The 17514-nt window shown below is 35.5% G+C and overlaps 1 protein-coding gene across 1 annotated transcript; it reads left to right on the top strand.

The window, feature by feature from the left end:
* The first annotated feature begins 2385 nt into the window (after nt 1-2385).
* LOC104226093 (microtubule-associated protein 70-2-like) lies at nt 2386-10624 on the top strand. Its single transcript, XM_009777983.2, has 11 exons — nt 2386-2971; nt 3102-3187; nt 4723-4788; nt 4866-5036; nt 5121-5291; nt 5411-5566; nt 5665-5811; nt 5935-6006; nt 6100-6630; nt 6715-6902; nt 10087-10624. Exons 1-11 carry the CDS (start codon nt 2710-2712, stop codon nt 10124-10126), a joined length of 1890 nt encoding a protein of 629 aa, XP_009776285.1. The 5' UTR covers nt 2386-2709; the 3' UTR covers nt 10127-10624.
* The last annotated feature ends 6890 nt before the right edge of the window (nt 10625-17514 follow it).

Here is a 17514-nt window from a genome sequence, read left to right as displayed (position 1 = left end):
ATCATAAACCCGGACCCGGTCGTGATGGCGCCTCTCGTGAAGACAAGGCCAACTGACACTTTCCATTTCAGTATTTAACAGTTAAACAGTAAGAAACAATCTAAAGCATGATAAAATAAATCGAAGTTTAAGCAAATAATGACATAATTTGCGGAAAATAACCCATTCATCTCTCCAAAAGCAGGTCAACCTTCGCGAACGCGAAGAACAAACTGGGCTGCCCCCTCAAAAGCTCTACGCGATCGCGAAAAGGAAAACTTTGCAACAGCTGAAGCTCCAAAATCTGCAACTCTCCAAAGCATGAAATGGTCCGATTGACCACTCGAAACTCACCCGAGCCCCCCGGGACCTCAACCAAGCATACCAAGATATCCCATAACCTCATTTAAACTTTTTCCAACTTTCAAAATGCTTAAAACATCATCAAAACACTATATTCGCATCAGATTCAAGCCTAAGAATTCCAAAATATTCAAAATTACGCTTTTGATAAAAAATCCCAATCAAACCACGTCCGAATGACCTGAAATTTTGCACACACATCCAAATGACACAACAGAACTACTACAACTCTCAGAATTCCATTCCGACCCCTATATCAAAATCTCACCTATCAACCGGAAAATCGCCAAAAATCCGATTTCGCCAATTCAAGTCTAAATCTACTCCGAACCTCCAAAACTCATTCCGATCACACTCCTAAGTCCCAAATCACCTCCCGAAGCTATCCGAACCATCAGAACTCACATCCGAGCCCTCTAACATATAAGTCAACATCTGATTGACTTTTCCAACTTAAGCTTCCTCAAAAGAGACTAAGTGTTTCAAACCTTCCCAAAACCTTTCCAAACCCGAGCCAACCAACCCGATCACTCATAGAACCGATAGACAAAGCAACTAGAAGCAAAAATGGGGGAAACAGAATGGTAACTCACGAGACGACTGGGCGGGTCGTCACAAGTATAAAACAAAAGTATACAAATACTCCATCCGTTCAGTTTTACTTGTTCACTATATTAAAATTATAGTTTTATTTTTACTTGTCCATTTTAGCAAATTAAGAGAAGGACAAACTTTTTTCCCTGTCGTACTCTGATCATTAATTACTCATTTTCAAAATTATTTCTCAGGACTCTTTGAAATGCTATCATTATGAAGGGGTTATAAGGTAAAATACATACTACAATTATTGTTTTTTAAGGGGCGTGAAAAGTCCAAAGTGAACAACTAACAACTTGTTTGGATGGTTGTTACCTATTGTATCGTATCGTATTGTTACTTTAATTACGATGTTTGTTTTGGCTGTTACTTAAATTTTATTGTATCGTATCGTTAAATCCGCCGTTACGTAACGACGAAATATGTCACTTTATGTAACGACCGATTTGATGTGGTTGCGTCGTTATCTTGTCTTTTTCTCTCATCTCACCCTTCATTATTATTAAATAATTTTATTTTATCATTTACCATACCTTTTTATATAATAAATTTACCCAGTATCATAATTTTTTTTTATAATATTGTAAGTTTATTCTTCATATTGCTGGTGTGTGATATCATGAAATAACAACAAACGATACAATCTATCCAATATTGTATTCATCAAACGATATATTATAATACAATATAATACGATACATTATGAAGCGATGTGTAACAACCATCCAAGCAAGCTGTAAAAGTGAATGGAGAGAGTATGTAAAGTGACTAATTATAAACTTTTGTCGTTTAAATAAAAAAGGATTTTATGTTCTTTTTATTAGTGGTGAAAAAGTCAGAAAGATATATACACATCAAGTTATTAATTAATACATTTGATAATATACAATAATTTTACACTAATAGTATTTATAACTTAAATTAAAAATGCTAAAAACAATAATAACAACAAATCCAATAATTTCTCTAAATTAAATAAAAATAAATAAAAATGGCAACTTAAAGTTAAATTAGTACTTACTACTTACTCAAGGGTCGTTTGGTATGAGGTATAGTAAGTACTACTTACTTTGGTATGATGTATAACTAGATATAGTGCTGGTATAAAATTTTAATATCACTTTAATATTTTATTTGATTAGCCAACCTGATATAAGTTATCTCGAGATTAAAATTAATATCCTCAGGATAACTTATACCTTGTAGGGGTGAAGTAATTCGTGCCAGAATAACTTATACCTTTTTCTTAAAAATTATGCAATTATTATTTTTAATCCAACATACCAAATAATAAATAAAAAATAATACTAATATAATTAATGTCAGCGTAACTAAAATAATACCAAATAACTAATATCATCATAACTTATCGCCTATTCAAACCAAACACCCCTTCGTACTATGAAATTTCAGAAGAAAAACCTTACTTCACACACTCAACAAGTCACAAAGTCGCGCTCCCATTGTCTCTCTCTCAATCTCAATCACCATTCACCACTAACAAATTGTCTAGAGAGAGAAACAAACCCCAAAATCACACCATTTTCAACTCGCTCCCTCTCTCTCTCCCTCTCTAACACAGAATTCTATTTTGAGCTTAACAGTTAACACTGAAGAGATAGCAACACAGCATTTTTGAACTCCACACACACAGAGGCACTTTCCGTATATAATAATACTAATAGATACAGACATAATCATCTGTTTATTTACATTTTGTTGTATGTATGAATTATTCATTGGAAGTGAGCTTACTGTAAGAATAGAGAAATGTACAGATCGGAGCTGACGGAGGTTTCCGGCGAAGGAAGGTCGCCGGAGGTGTGTTCCGGCAATCACAACGGCAATGTGCGACCGACGACGAGTGAAACAGTTTCGCCGGTGACAGTATCAGCTTCGTTCAAGGAAGGGAAGACTTATCGAAGAAGAACGTCGATGAGGCCAAGCCTCGACGCAGACGAGTTCTTAAACCTTCTCCACGGGTCGGATCCGGTGAAGTTGGAGCTTAATCGACTGGAGAATGAAGTAAGAGGTCTGTATTGTTAGCTGGATCAAATGTGATTTAGTGGCTAGCTGTGTCCTTTTCTGAATTTTTAATTTTAATCTTTTTGTTGCTTTTTACATTTTTTTTATTGATACGGTGTGTGAATGTGTCATTGTAGATAAGGACCGGGAATTATGTGAGGCTCAGGCGGAGATCAAGGCGTTGAGGTTCTCAGAGCGCTTACGAGAAAAGGCTGTTGAAGAGGTTTTGATTTTTTGTATATTTACCTTCTTACAATGTGACATGATTTCAAAATACTACCTCAGTCCCAATTTATGTAATGTTGATTGAGTGGACACATAATTTAAGGAGGGAGGAAAAACTTTTTAAACTTGTGGTGCAAAACTAGCCAGAAACATTTGTTTGATTATAAATCACATAACTAAGGATAAATTGAGAAGTTTGAAGTTAAATTGTTTCTAAATATAGAAATATGTCAATCGTTTTGGGACAGACAAAAAACAAAGAGTGTCACATAAAATGGAAGATAGTGATATTTTGATGCAATTTAGGTATCTAACTCCTAACGTGCTAATAAGACTATTATTATCAGCTTCAACACTAATATCCAAACACATTAAGCTTATTTATAAGATCAGGTTCAACACCTAAAAGTGCTTTTTCAACACTTGATGCTTCTCAGTTACTTTTAATCAACTAACCGAACAGTAGTATGATTTTGAGTTATTGAGGATGCGCAAACGAAGAGGAAGTAAGGAAGTGATACCATTTTCACTTTTGAGGTCTAAAAAATTGAGTTCAAAGGTCAAGTACAATCACAGCTCAAAATTGTTTATTAAAGAGTGGCGTTGACTAAGAGAAGCATTGACTGTGAAGTGAAAAATAACTGCATTCTCTAAGTTTGACAAGAATTGTAGGACTTGAAACAACTAGGACAGAGGACTAAATTTTGCTATGACTGATTGACTGTCTTGTTTCAGAAAAGAGTTTATGTTTTGTGCAATAACGGTGTACAAATTTTTCACACCATCAGCCATCAGGTTAAGCTGATACAATAATATGTAACTCATCATAAAAAACTGTGTATGGTAACTTGATAAATAGACTAATAACGTGCTATAACCAGTTAAAATAAACTATTGATGTAAAATTTTATATAACACTGTCGGTGTATGTAATTAAAATTCTTCAGAAAAATATATGGTAAAAGCATAGAATTCTAACTGTTATTCTATTACTGTTTCTGGTCCTTCAATATCTATCAGTCCGTTTCTCATCTAAAATTTACCATTTTGGAAAAAAGTCTTGTTTGATTGAGATTTTCTGTTATGTAACTGAGTTTACTTTTGTTTTTTGTCTTAGTTTAGAAGCAACAGGATGCTATTCATATCATTTGGACTCAAAATTTGAGGATTCATTAAAAAACCATTTAAGGAAATTGCTGTATTACTTAGATCTTAGTATTATCTACATCATCATACTTCTTTTTCTTTTGCCCTTTTTGGGAAGGGCATCTTGTTCCAAAATAAGAATAGCTTGTATAAATTCCACATCAATTGCTGAATACTGCAATGTACTCTTCATTGATGGGCAAGTCTAGATTAGTAATGCAATCATGTTGATTTTTGGCAACATAGTTCTAGTGGTACCGTTGCATATTTGTCCCTTTAGCCACTTTGAGTTTGGTATATATGATGAATTCTACTGTGCTAATTTTAGAGCTATTCATTAGTGCTAAGAACGAGGCTGATACAGTTAATTGTTTTATATGATATTAGCTTACGGCCGAGTTGTCAAGGGTTGACGAGAAGCTCAAGCTGACAGAATCTCTTCTGGAAAGCAAGGTGCTATCTCGAACTCTTCCCTGTAATTTTTTTTTTGATTTGCTTTCATAACTGTGGATACAATTCTTGCTTGGCAGAATCTTGAAATTAAGAAAATTAATGAAGAGAAAAAGGCATTCATGGCAGCTCAGTTTGCAGCAGAAGCCACCCTTCGAAGGGTTCATGCTGCTCAAAAAGACGATGATATGCCTCCAATTGAAGCCATTCTTGCACCCTTGGAGGCTGAACTCAAGCTTGCTCGTCAGGAGGTCTGTGGCAGTATTTCACATCTGGCTGTGATTATGTATGTCCTCACCTCATAGAACTCATTCTCTGGCCTATCTTCTCCCTAGATTGCAAAGCTACAAGATGATAATAAAGCACTGGACCGTCTTACTAAGTCAAAAGAGGCAGCTCTACTTGATGCTGAGAGAACTGTGCAGTCAGCATTAGCAAAGGCTTCTATGGTGGATGACCTTCAGAACAAGAACCAGGAATTGATGAAACAGATAGAAATATGCCAGGTACGTTGATCACAGAAATGGTGCTTCTGCTGTTATGAATGTTAGACCACTTTGTTGTTATTCTTTTAATCTCTAAATCATCCTTCTTTAATTATGTTTTTCATACAAACATACATCAGGAAGAAAATAAAATACTGGACAGAATGCATAGACAAAAGGTTGCAGAGGTTGAAAAGCTTACCCAAACTGTACGTGAGCTTGAAGAGGCTGTTCTTGCTGGCGGTGCTGCTGCTAATGCTGTCCGGGATTACCAACGAAAAGTTCAAGAGATGAATGTAAATTCGTCCTAGCAAGACTTCAATAATATACATACTAAGTAGTTTTTATGTGGACAATCCCTAAATTAGAATGCTTCTACTTATCTATTCTACAGGAAGAAAGAAAAACTCTTGACCGGGAGCTAGCACGTGCCAAGGTAACCGCTAATAGGGTTGCAACCGTGGTTGCTAATGAGTGGAAAGATGCCAATGATAAAGTAATGCCTGTTAAACAGTGGCTTGAAGAAAGGAAGTTTCTACAGGTTTGATGGTTTTCCATGACTTTGCTCTATAAGATAGTCATAGGGGCATCTTATCCTAATAGAACTGAATGCTTTCTGAATAAAGTAAATGAGCTCACATTGATCTCAGAATATTTTCTGCAGGGTGAGATGCAACAGTTACGCGACAAGCTTGCAATCACTGAACGAGCTGCAAAGTCTGAAGCGCAGTTGAAAGTAATAATTCTGTCCAATAGAGGAAGCATTTTAACGTGTTTTTGATGCTATTTCTATAACTTATTTTTATCTTGATCTTGATTATGTCCTCAGGAGAAATATCATCTGAGGCTCAAGGTCCTTGAAGATACATTGAGATCAACTAGCACAGGCGCTCGCACTACACCAGATGGTAGAAGTTCAAGCAACGGCCCTTCCCGTCGGCAATCACTGGGTGGAGCTGAAAACATCTCCAAATTGACCTCCAATGGATTTTTACCCAAGAGATCACCATCATTTCAGCTGAGATCTTCTGGGGCCAGTACAGTGTTGAAGCATGCAAAAGGGACATCTAAGTCGTTTGATGGTGGTTCAAGATCGTTGGACAGGACTAAAAACCTTCTGAATGGAACAGGTCCAACTTTCAATAGCAGCAAGTCCTGTGACAGGACTAAGGATAATGAGACTGCGAACATTTCATGGAAAGCGAATCAAGATGAAAAACACAATGACTCGCAAGTTACAGAAACAGAAGATACTGTCCCTGGAGTATTATATGATTTGCTGCAAAAAGAAGTAATTGCTTTGAGGAAAGCTGGTCATGAGAAGGATCAAAGTTTTAATGATAAGGACGACGCTATTGAGGTTAGATCGAATGCTGATTGGTGTCATGACTACCTTCACTCACTCTGATTTTCTGCAAAGTTTGATAATATTCCCGTGGTTCAGATGTTAGCAAAGAAAGTAGAGACTTTAACAAAAGCCATGGAAGTTGAGGCCAAAAAGATGAGAAGGGAAGTCGCTGCGATGGAGAAGGAAGTTTCTGCCATGCGTGTTGAGAAGCAACAAGAAAATAGAGCCAAAAGATTTGCCAATTCCAAGGGTCCAGTGAACAGTTCTCAGCCACTTCCAGGAAGGTATGCATTCAATTCTGTCAACCAATTATATTGAATGAACTTCAGGTCAGTCTTTATCGCTAATTATCTCACAACCCCTTAACTCGGACTCTACATTTAATCAAATTTTTCCTCCCTTTTTTTTTTTTTTTTTAAAATTTTTAACTCCTATGTCTCATCCCTTCTCTCATCCCCTCGAGGACTTAAGCCAAATTTTCTTGACCAAATAAAAGAAGAAATAGAAAAAAGAAAATGAGTCCTTGCGGGATATGTCCAATATATCTTCTTCCCATTTGCCAGGAACTTAAGTCTTTACTTTGAATTTCTTTAGACACATGACTCCTCGGTGTCTCAATAACCAGTTTAAAGTATTCTTGGACTTTGGCCCCCAGGACTTAGCTCAAGTGATAAAGGTTGAGGGACTTGTGACTTATGTCACAAGTTCTAGCCCTGCGTCATGCGAACTAATCCTGGTATTTAAATGGAGAAGAGTAGAAGGGCGGACCCATTATCCCTAAGTTTCGAAGGTTGGGGTTGGTCCTAAAGGTTGGCCCCGGACAGATTTCTTGGTCATAAAAAAAAGTATTCTTCGACTTCGAGTTCAGACCTTTTTTTTCTTTCAAAGACAAGCGTGAGATAGCAAGTTGACCCCAGTTCTAAATGAAAGTCTTTTGGGGCCACCTTCTGTGTGTCAGATTGCATGCTTTGGCATCCTTGTTTTATAAGCTACTTCTGTGAAATTACAAATTGCTTTTCTCATACCCCTCCCCGTATCCATCTCTAGACGAGTCTAGAAATACCGTTGTGTGAAATTTGGTGGTAACATGTTTAGAACAAATAATTTGAAACTTACTATACCTGTTAGGATTCACCTGGAGGTGAAAGTAGAATCACTATTACAAAACAAAGACGATTCAGGATTTAAACTTGATGGGTTCGACCTTCAAGGTTCTTAGCACCAAATTTTAGACTGACCCAGAATTTAATATTTGTTGAAATTTTAGTAGTTTTTCGCATATATCTATATCCCGTGTCAAAATACTGTGGTCAGTTTGACTCATTGAATATAGACTGCATCCGCCCTTGTTACAGAATTATTAGGTTGTCTGCCTTGAAGCTGAATGAACAGTATTAGGCCATACTAGCAAATGATGTTATCTTATTTTACATTGTGGAAAATACTAGAAGATTTCTTGGACATGCCAAAGCAAACGTGAGAAACAGATACATTAGAGGCCTCCTTATCAGTTTCGACTTTTTTAGACATTTGTTTTTGTTTCTGTACTCCTGACCTAATGGTTATAAATCTTGTTAAAAGTTGGGGTGGGGGGTGGGGGGGGTTTGGACTGTTGGAAGTTAGGACCATCTTGAGCTGGATCCCGTTTGGCGTATGTTTTCAACAAAGAAAATTCACATGCTTCTATGATTGCCGATGCCTAACACATGATGGTGGTGAATACTTTCTTAACAAGCTTAGGGGTCGTTTGGTAGGGTACATAAGAATAATGTTGAATGTGGTGTATTAGTAATGCTGGTATTAGTTATGCTTGCATTAGTTATGTTGACATATTTCTTATTCATTGTTTGGTTTGATGTATTAAAGTATTGCACAATTTCTAAAAGAATTATTTGTTTACAAAAATGCCCTCAAATTTAGTCCACACTCTAACTTCTTAAAAGAAACATATGTTGAGAAATATTTTTATATGAAAAAGTTTTAAAAAAATTATTTTATTTGTCTACCTATGTTGTAAAATAAAATAAAATATTTATTTATAAAAAAGGAAATATGCTAAGTATTTATTTATTTACTAGGGATATAATTTTATTTCTCACTATTTGGATTATTTTGAACTTGCATTAATATACTAACTAGTATATTTTAATAAAACATAAATTTTGAAGGACAATTTTGTCTTTAACTAAGCTAATGCATGCATTAAAATCCATTGCATTGCTAATACCATTGTTTTCTATGCATTAGTTATGCATAGGATAATACCAAATATGATCTATAACTAATGCCTGCATAACTAATGCATAAGTTCAAAATGTCTACCAAACAATGTATTATTAATACACAAAGCTAATGCATGCATTAATTTATCTAATGCATCCTACCAAACGACCTCTTATAGTGTTGTTGAGGCCATATACTATGATGGCAGTGGAAACAGATGACCATATCAGGTTTAAATATCTTTGCTTGAAACTTATCTAACTTGATTGAGGCCTATATTTTGGAAAAAATTATGGAGCGGAACATGTACATGGAGTGGATGGGATTAACACTCGACGATATACCTTCATGAACAATGTGAGGAGATGAGCAGTCTAGTGAGCCTCTGCTTTGGTATTTTGCAGATAGGGGCTCAGCCCTTTTTGCGCTATTCATTCATCTGATAACTTATTTCCTTTAAGAGGTCCTTAAATGACAAAACACAGACTTGAAATATAATCTTTTGAATTCGGGTGGGGTTCTAAAGGCACTTAGTTTATCTAAGATGGCAGTTATAAGCAAACATATAGCAACTGAACTGAAATCGTAGCTGTGGTGCTAGTTTTGGATCTTCAATTTTGATTTGAACCACTTTTCTTAAAATGTTCAAGAGTCTTTTTTAGTTTTGACAAGTTATAACATGAGGTTTCTTCCCCTCTATGCATCATGTAGACAATATGGTTGGAAAGAAATAACAGATGTTTTGAGGGAAAGAAACACCATTCTTCTCTTGTAGAATATAGATTGCTTACAGTCTTTATATTCATGGTGTAGGAGTGATATGCTGGAATTCCCAGATTTTCTTTTGGAATTTTTGGAAAATATGATGCTGTAACAGTATATGTGAACTAGTCGTCTTCCTTTCGTACTTTCTGTGGCACCTTCTTGGTACTTAACATCAATAAAATATCTCACCTTATCAACGAAAAAAGAAGAGGTTTCTAGGCAATGCAGGTGCAGCCACAAGGGATAGATGCTGCAGTTCCCGATCATAGCGGAATTCACCATCTAGCAAACTAACTTTCTCAAAGATTTTTATGCTTTCCCTTTCTAAAAACCTTCTATTTTGGCTTCCTTTCTCTCTCTCTCTCTCTCCAGTTACTGTTCACTCACCCCTTGCAATAAGTGCTGGAATATAGAACTTCACTGTGCCTATTATTCAATTTTATTTATTTTTAACTTCAAATAATATGTATATATCTACAGGAGTGTAGCACGGAATGGGTTAATGCGAGGCACGCAATAACATTCACGGACAACCCCATAGACAGCTGTAAGAAGCAATTCTGCATAGGCTTGCTGTCCTCTGCATACTTTTACAATTCTCCTAACAAGCATGCCAATGCCTCTATTCTCTGCTTTCTGAAAGTGGTAAGATAGAGATCTCTCCAAACATGGGAGAAGGACAACAGGTGATATTTTGGTGTGCTTCTAACATACGTTGACGCAAGTCTGCTTAGGAATCGGCAGGAGGTTCTAGCTATCAAAGTTGAGCTAGCTTTTGGTTTTGTGGTTGTATAGATAGCTTGTCAGCATTTACTTTGCCCTGTTTTTTCCCCATTTTGTTTGCAGTCTGTAGTAGTAATCTGCAGCTCTAGTGTGATATCTTCTTGTTCAGGTTTGTCAATATTCTTGTAATCAGATGAAGATTAGAAGTTTTTTACCCCCTCGGATGTGTGTCATTTTTGTGTACTATTCTGGACCCTGATATTTCAATTAAAGTTGAGTATTTGTGGTCATATAATTTTCAAGCCTGAATCAGGTAAATTTGTTGCATCCTGTAGTGGAGAATGATGTAGGACTTCCAACCATTTGGATTTTTAAGAATGGTTTTGCAATTGTTTGCTTAGGTTGCCGTTTGAATTCCCAAGTGCATTCAGATATGGTACCAGAGATGCCAAATGTCTCACAATTGAAAATATTCTGCAAACATAGCATTATTAAAGCTCTCAAGCATCCAACTCTGTTAAAAGATAATTTTGAAGTACAGAGATTGTGTTTGGACCATGCCCTTGTGTCAGGAAACAAGGTCATGGTTCCCTAGTCAAATGTATAGCGTAAGCGAACTCATGAATATGGTTTCTGATCCGCCCGTGTATGGTTTCGCCGTGGGACACACAATCCTTCTTTCATTCCAAACCAAAAACACTAAAGATAAGAGCAACATACTCCTCTTTTTATAGTCTGCAAATCTCTCTCAATCCGGTCAGTCCAATCAAGACAAAACTCAAAGTTTGATTGTTTTTTAAATCTGAGTGTATACATTCTACATCAATTCCTTGAAGCAGGATCTAACTGACCACCTTCCTCCGCCTTCAGTTTCTCTGCTATCTGCTAGACACTAGTATAAAATTGCAAAATTTATCAAATGTTCAAATGATACATAATCAAGTCAACCTGTCTGTAACAAACTGGTTTGTTTCGATATTTTTGGGCTGCTATAATAAAGTATTGTTATAGAGAACATATATTATAACATAACATGAAAAGTCGGTTCCAAAGAAAATTTAACCGTTATAGTGAAGTGCTCTCATAAACAATGACTGTTATATAGATTTCTGGCAGTATCTTCAATCTCCTTCACAACCAACATCACAATCAGCACGACCGCCACTGTGCTCTGCCGCAAACCTCTTTGGTGATGGGTAATGTTGGTTAAATGGATTTTCAATATAGAAAATTTGATCCATTGTCTGCTCCGTTTCATTTCAATATGTAGTATTCAATATTTTTTTAAAAAAAATATTTTTTACTGATATATAAATATCTTTATATACTAAAAAAATTATTGACAAATACTGGCTAAATGAAAATGTATCAACATGACCAAGTCCTAATACCAATTACTCCAGTTGGTATCGCTCGTATGAGAATTTACTTTCATAATGTTTCGCTATTTGTTAATTCTGAATGGATTTTGAGATATCCTTGGTATTTTCTGACATTCTCTATTTAATGTGTACGTGTATCTCGTTCAAACCTTCAATTTGTGGGGAAGTGCGCGGTTAGCCACTAATTAGAGACGTCTTTACTCTTTAGCTACGGTTTAAAATGTATTTACTTTTTAACCAGTGCTTAATAACTTTTTACTCGCTGGACGAAAATACCCCTGTGCTAGACATGGATGCTGTGTAAATATTAAGGACATGATGTCCTTAACTTCATGAATGTTGTATAAATATTAATGACAAAGTGCCCTGTATTTGCACCTTTCGTTGTTAAACTTTAGGACGTCATGTCCTTAACTTCATATGTGCAGTGTAAATGTTAAGGACACGATGTCCTTAACTTCATGTGTGCAGTGTAATTATTAAGGACATAGTATCCTTAACTTTATGAGTGTTGTGTAAATATTAAGGACATGGTATCCTTAACTTCATGAACGCTGTGTAAATATTTAGGACAAAGTGTCCTGTATTTGCACCTTCCGTTGTTAAGCTTTAGGACATCATGTCCTTAACTTCATAACTGCAGTGTGAATGTTAAGGACGCCATGTCCTTAATATTTACACAACACTCATGAAGAAAGGATAAAAATGTCTTTTCGTATTAATTTTAATAGAGTAGTGACTATTTTTGCTCAATATTAAAAATATTGGATAAAAACTAAATACCATATTAAAAAATGACTATCCCACGCCATTTCTACTCAATATGTAGTATCGCTCCATTGGACTCTGCATTCGGAAGTTTACTTAAAATGTCGTTAAACCACCGTAGGAGACCTTCTGCTAATTTACCTTATGCATGTTTTACTTATTTGTATATCATTTTTCATCTTATATAACTACACACTTACTTTAATAATAGGTAACATATCTTATTTACAAGATTAAATATTTATATTTTAAGAAGTATATATAGGTAACATATCTTATTTATATTCACCGGGTAACTTGATAGTATAAAAAATTGTGTATAATAACCTTGTACATGACTTAAACTTTTTTTCTCTCTATTTATTTTTTGGATTTTTTTTCCATTTTAATCTTCTATATATAATAAAAGGAGAGGCAAAAGCACAATATTAAGACAAGTGGCATAACCACAAAAAGCCAAGTGACACTGTTAAGACAAAATAAACTACCTTTCTAACTAAAAAACCTTTTGAATTTTAAAATATTAAATTAATAGTTACTCTATTTGAATTAATAAATATAGATATCTTATAATTATCTATAATAAAAACGAAAATAAAAAAAACAAAAAAAACTACCCACTCAAATTGAGGAGTAGTTTCAAGTTGGAGTTTTAAAATTATTTTAAAATAAAAACACAAAAATAAGAAAAAATAAAAATTACCAATTCAAATTGGGGAGCAATTTTTTCCTAATATAATAGTTTACATACACACACACATATGATGCCAAGTGGTATAACGATAATATTACAAGTATAAATTTTTAGGATAAAGCTCCAACAAAGTTGAAGTTTTAAAATTATTTTAAAATAAAAAAAATAAAAATGTCATGACCCAAAGTGGAGGGTCGCGATAGGCACCCGATACATTATTCAACCGGGTACCAACGTAACATATCTTTTTTATCACACCATCATGGGTAAATGGTCCAGAAGGGCCATCATGAGATAACCAGAATAAAACATAAGGGAATACTCGACATATGACGACCCAACGTGATATACAAACTTATACACGTGACATACATGCCTATAAGGCCGAAATGATCATTTGGACACTCAAGACATAGGCCGACAAGACTATACAAGTATCTATATATATGACATCTGTCTACAAGGCTCTAAGAGTACATAAACATCATAAAGGTCAGGACAAGGCCCCGCCATACCAATCAATACATGTCCAAAACATACTGACCAAATAGGCAACTCCGGAGCAAGTGGAGTGCACCAACACCTTCCGCTAAGCTGATAGCCTACTAAGAGGACTGTCAACCTGTCAATCGGGACCTGCGGGCATGAAACGCAACATCCCTAGGCAAAAGGGATGTCAGTATGAATAAAGTACCGAGTGTGTAAAGCAGGAAAGCATAAATATGAACAATAATGTAAATAGTGGTAGAGAAGATACAACCTGTAACATCTGAGTGCCTCTAAGGGATACTAACATGAAATGCATGATACATATTTATACATAAACTTTTAAAAAGCATAAGCCTTTGTGGGTATCATCATTATTATATCGTACCTGGCCTCAAAGAGTACTCGGCAAAAACGTACCCGACCATCATAAGGCTCGGTAGAATCGTACCCGGCCAAGTGGAGCTCAGTAAAATCCAACTGATCAGTGGTTGCACAATAAGTGTCGTACCCCACCGACTATAGCGCGGCTCGGTAGAGTAAAATAGATACATATATATAATGCATGCTAGACTCATGGAATCACGTTCTAAACCTTTCGGAGTGACATAAGGTCGTCGTACCCTCCATTAACATTAATGACATCTATATCATCAATATGAACCTCAATAGGATTCAAGGATCATACATTCTTGCTTAGAATAACTTTATAAGGAAAGAACAACACGGGAAACCTTAGTTGCTAGGAGTAGATCCGTTGTGAAATAGCATATCGTTCATGTTCATTTCATTTTAGATCATGCCAAAAGAAAGAAGAAAGTGCCTTAACATACCTTAAGCAAGTTGAGTCCTTAATACCTTCCAAACAACTCTTCAAACAAGTCAACTCAATCTATCATAGCATAAGGAGATTCAAAATCAGTGTTGAGCAAAGGCTAAGTCTGTAACTTAAGCTAGTATCTCGTTTACGTAAATTCGGGCAGCATCTCCCTTGTAACAAGGGCCTCTTCCAGTACCATATACCAACAACAACAGACAGAGAAATCCAACGACATATAAATATCAATAACATGACACCATATAACAATAACAAGTCACAACTACTTCACGACGAGCGATAAGCTCCGATTGAAATCCGTATAACCTATATCACCCCTTATATACTTCTTACATCAACTTAACAGGGACATTAACATGATAATAAATTAGTTCATCAATGATTCCATACTTATACCATATAATATATATAACAAAGGAAACTATCCACAACTCCAAATATCTTCAATTTAGAAACTTTATTCACTAGTTCATGTCTAGTCCAACCATTTAACTTAATCAACATAACAAGATAACCTTAAGAACCTGCAAGAACACAATACACATACCTCCTAAAGTAGCTTCAAGTTAAAATCCAAGTTATATTTAGCTTACAACAACCCTCAATGGCAATACAACACAATAGAAGTGACTTAAGCTAATCCAAGTATTATCTTGTAGTTTATCATCCTAACAATTTAACCAACATACAAGCAAGATTAAGCATAATTAGTTGACTATTATACTCACCTTATCTAGTAGCATCAACTTAAAATTTTAGCACAAAACAGCCCACAACTATCCTCAATGACAACACAACCCCAAAGAGGTGTTATTCTTCACTAGAACTAACTTTTGATGTTGAAATATGGTGCAATCCATTTGCAAGACTTGAAATAACCTGGGGTTGATAGGAAAACCATGGATATTATTTTACATAACATAAACCACTTAAAACAACCTCCCACATGAGCTGGAACCACCCACAAATCAGCAACAACAAGAAGAACAAGAAACTTACTAGCGCCACGGGATTCCCGACACTTGATTTGTGTTGTTTGCCCTTTGTTTGGGTTTTGGATCATGAGAGAACCTTGATAGAGTGTTTATAGGGTTCTAAGGTCTGAATATACTGAAAATAATGACTTAAAACGGGTTTGAGGCATCTTATATATATCCATATGTCTTAAACCGCCTATGCGGGCCCCATAGAGAGCTGCTTGGAGTAGTATCGCAAAAATGTGAATATATCCCTACTCCGATATCATATAGATGAACGGTTTAATGTATTGGAAACTAGACTCATAGATCTTAAATTTGGTAGGTAGATCACCCAATAAATCCAAGTATATTAGGAGAAAATCTCAGTTATATTTGACCTAATTTTCAGCACATTATGAATGTAACTTGTGATGACCTTTGCCAACTTTTGTTCTACAGGGTGCTTGACTTCAAAATGTAGCACACGACTATCTTACGACTAAAATAACACATATCATAACCTCCTTATCATGTCAAGAACAATAGTCTCACCCCAAAGTACATGTTATAACATTCCAAACTTGTCGACTTTCGACGAAACTTATATTCTTCAATTGGTTTAGCTTCTAAGCTTTCCAATCCTCTTGGTACTCGTTATTCATGATCTTAAATATTTGTAACTTCCAAGGTAATATGATTAAATAACTTTATTTACTTCCAAATATAATCTTATTTCTGAGCTTATATCAGTTGACTTACGACGTACTGTCACGTACAAAAAAATGGGGTGTAACATCATTCCCCCCTTTGAAACATTCATCCTCGAATGTTGAATGATGCACTTATCTGTCTCTTAAGAAATATCTCTTATGAATACTTTAATATTGTCTTTTCCATCTAAGGAGCTGTTCGGTAAATAAATCCAAAGGCTAAGGCATTTCCTTTTTTAGGCCACTTTCTCACGCCACGACTTGTTGTCGAAGTTCTTCCAATATTGTAATATTTTCTACCTTCTTTTACGCAACATGTACGATTTTGACCTTGTATGTGCGCCTATGCGACTCTTCTCTCCTTTTCACTCCAGCTTTTAGTGGATCTCTAAGCCTCACTTTGGGAAAATATACAGAAATAGACAAGTTGTCCCTCTGGGCATCTATAGGTGTGCTAAAGTTCTTCGCTCGGTACTTTGTCGAACTTTCGACTATTGCTATACCTTGCTTCATAGCCTCGATTATCTATGCTTATGGTTTTACTACATCTAGTAGGTCATACTATATCCTAACTCTTACTTTGATTTATTATTACCAAGGTCTGCTACCCAACTCCAGGTTACTCTCTCACCGCTTATCCTATATGTATAAATCTAAGCCATTTAATGCTTCCTTACTACTGTTCATCTAAATAATGGCATTATAATCTCCTCTCATACTTTGGAACTTTATCCATCTATTGTTGATTCACCTTAATGTTGATCTATAATCTACCACTGATAACTTGAAACCTCTTATGTAATATATTATCACTAGGGCTCACGTCTCATCAGGGAACATCTGAAATGGCTTTCCTTATCCACCTAGGGACAATACCATACTTCAATAACTGTATTTCATAAAATCCCAATGTGATTCATCTTATGGGGATATTCTAATCCCGTGCCATCCATGAAATCTCTTCTCTTTGAATCATACTCAATCGAAGGCCTAAATATCATCCTTTTATAGTTTACCACAATTACATCCTTACATTACGACCAGGGCAGCATTCCATCTCTTTTAAATACTCCTACTCTTAGACTCCTCCGTATTAATTCAAGTTATACTGAGCTTTCTATAACTTACATAAATCATCATCTCTCTTGTTTTGATGGGGTTTGATCACGCCCAACTATACCTTATAAAAAGGACTAACTAGACGTTGCAAATATAATCTGAGTATTTAGTCCATAGTCGAACCCACAAGGAATTAACCTATCAATTACTCTTGTTAGACTTACTAAATTCTACGGAATCAACTTCCCAAACGTTTTGAATAACAATTGAGGATATTTCTACTAACTAT

The sequence above is a fragment of the Nicotiana sylvestris genome, chromosome 4 (genome assembly GCF_000393655.2).
Source record: "Nicotiana sylvestris chromosome 4, ASM39365v2, whole genome shotgun sequence".
NCBI classification, from domain to species: Eukaryota; Viridiplantae; Streptophyta; class Magnoliopsida; order Solanales; family Solanaceae; genus Nicotiana; species Nicotiana sylvestris.
The sequence above is the reverse complement of the archived record's forward strand: the minus strand, read 5'-3'. Positions and strand labels throughout refer to the sequence as shown.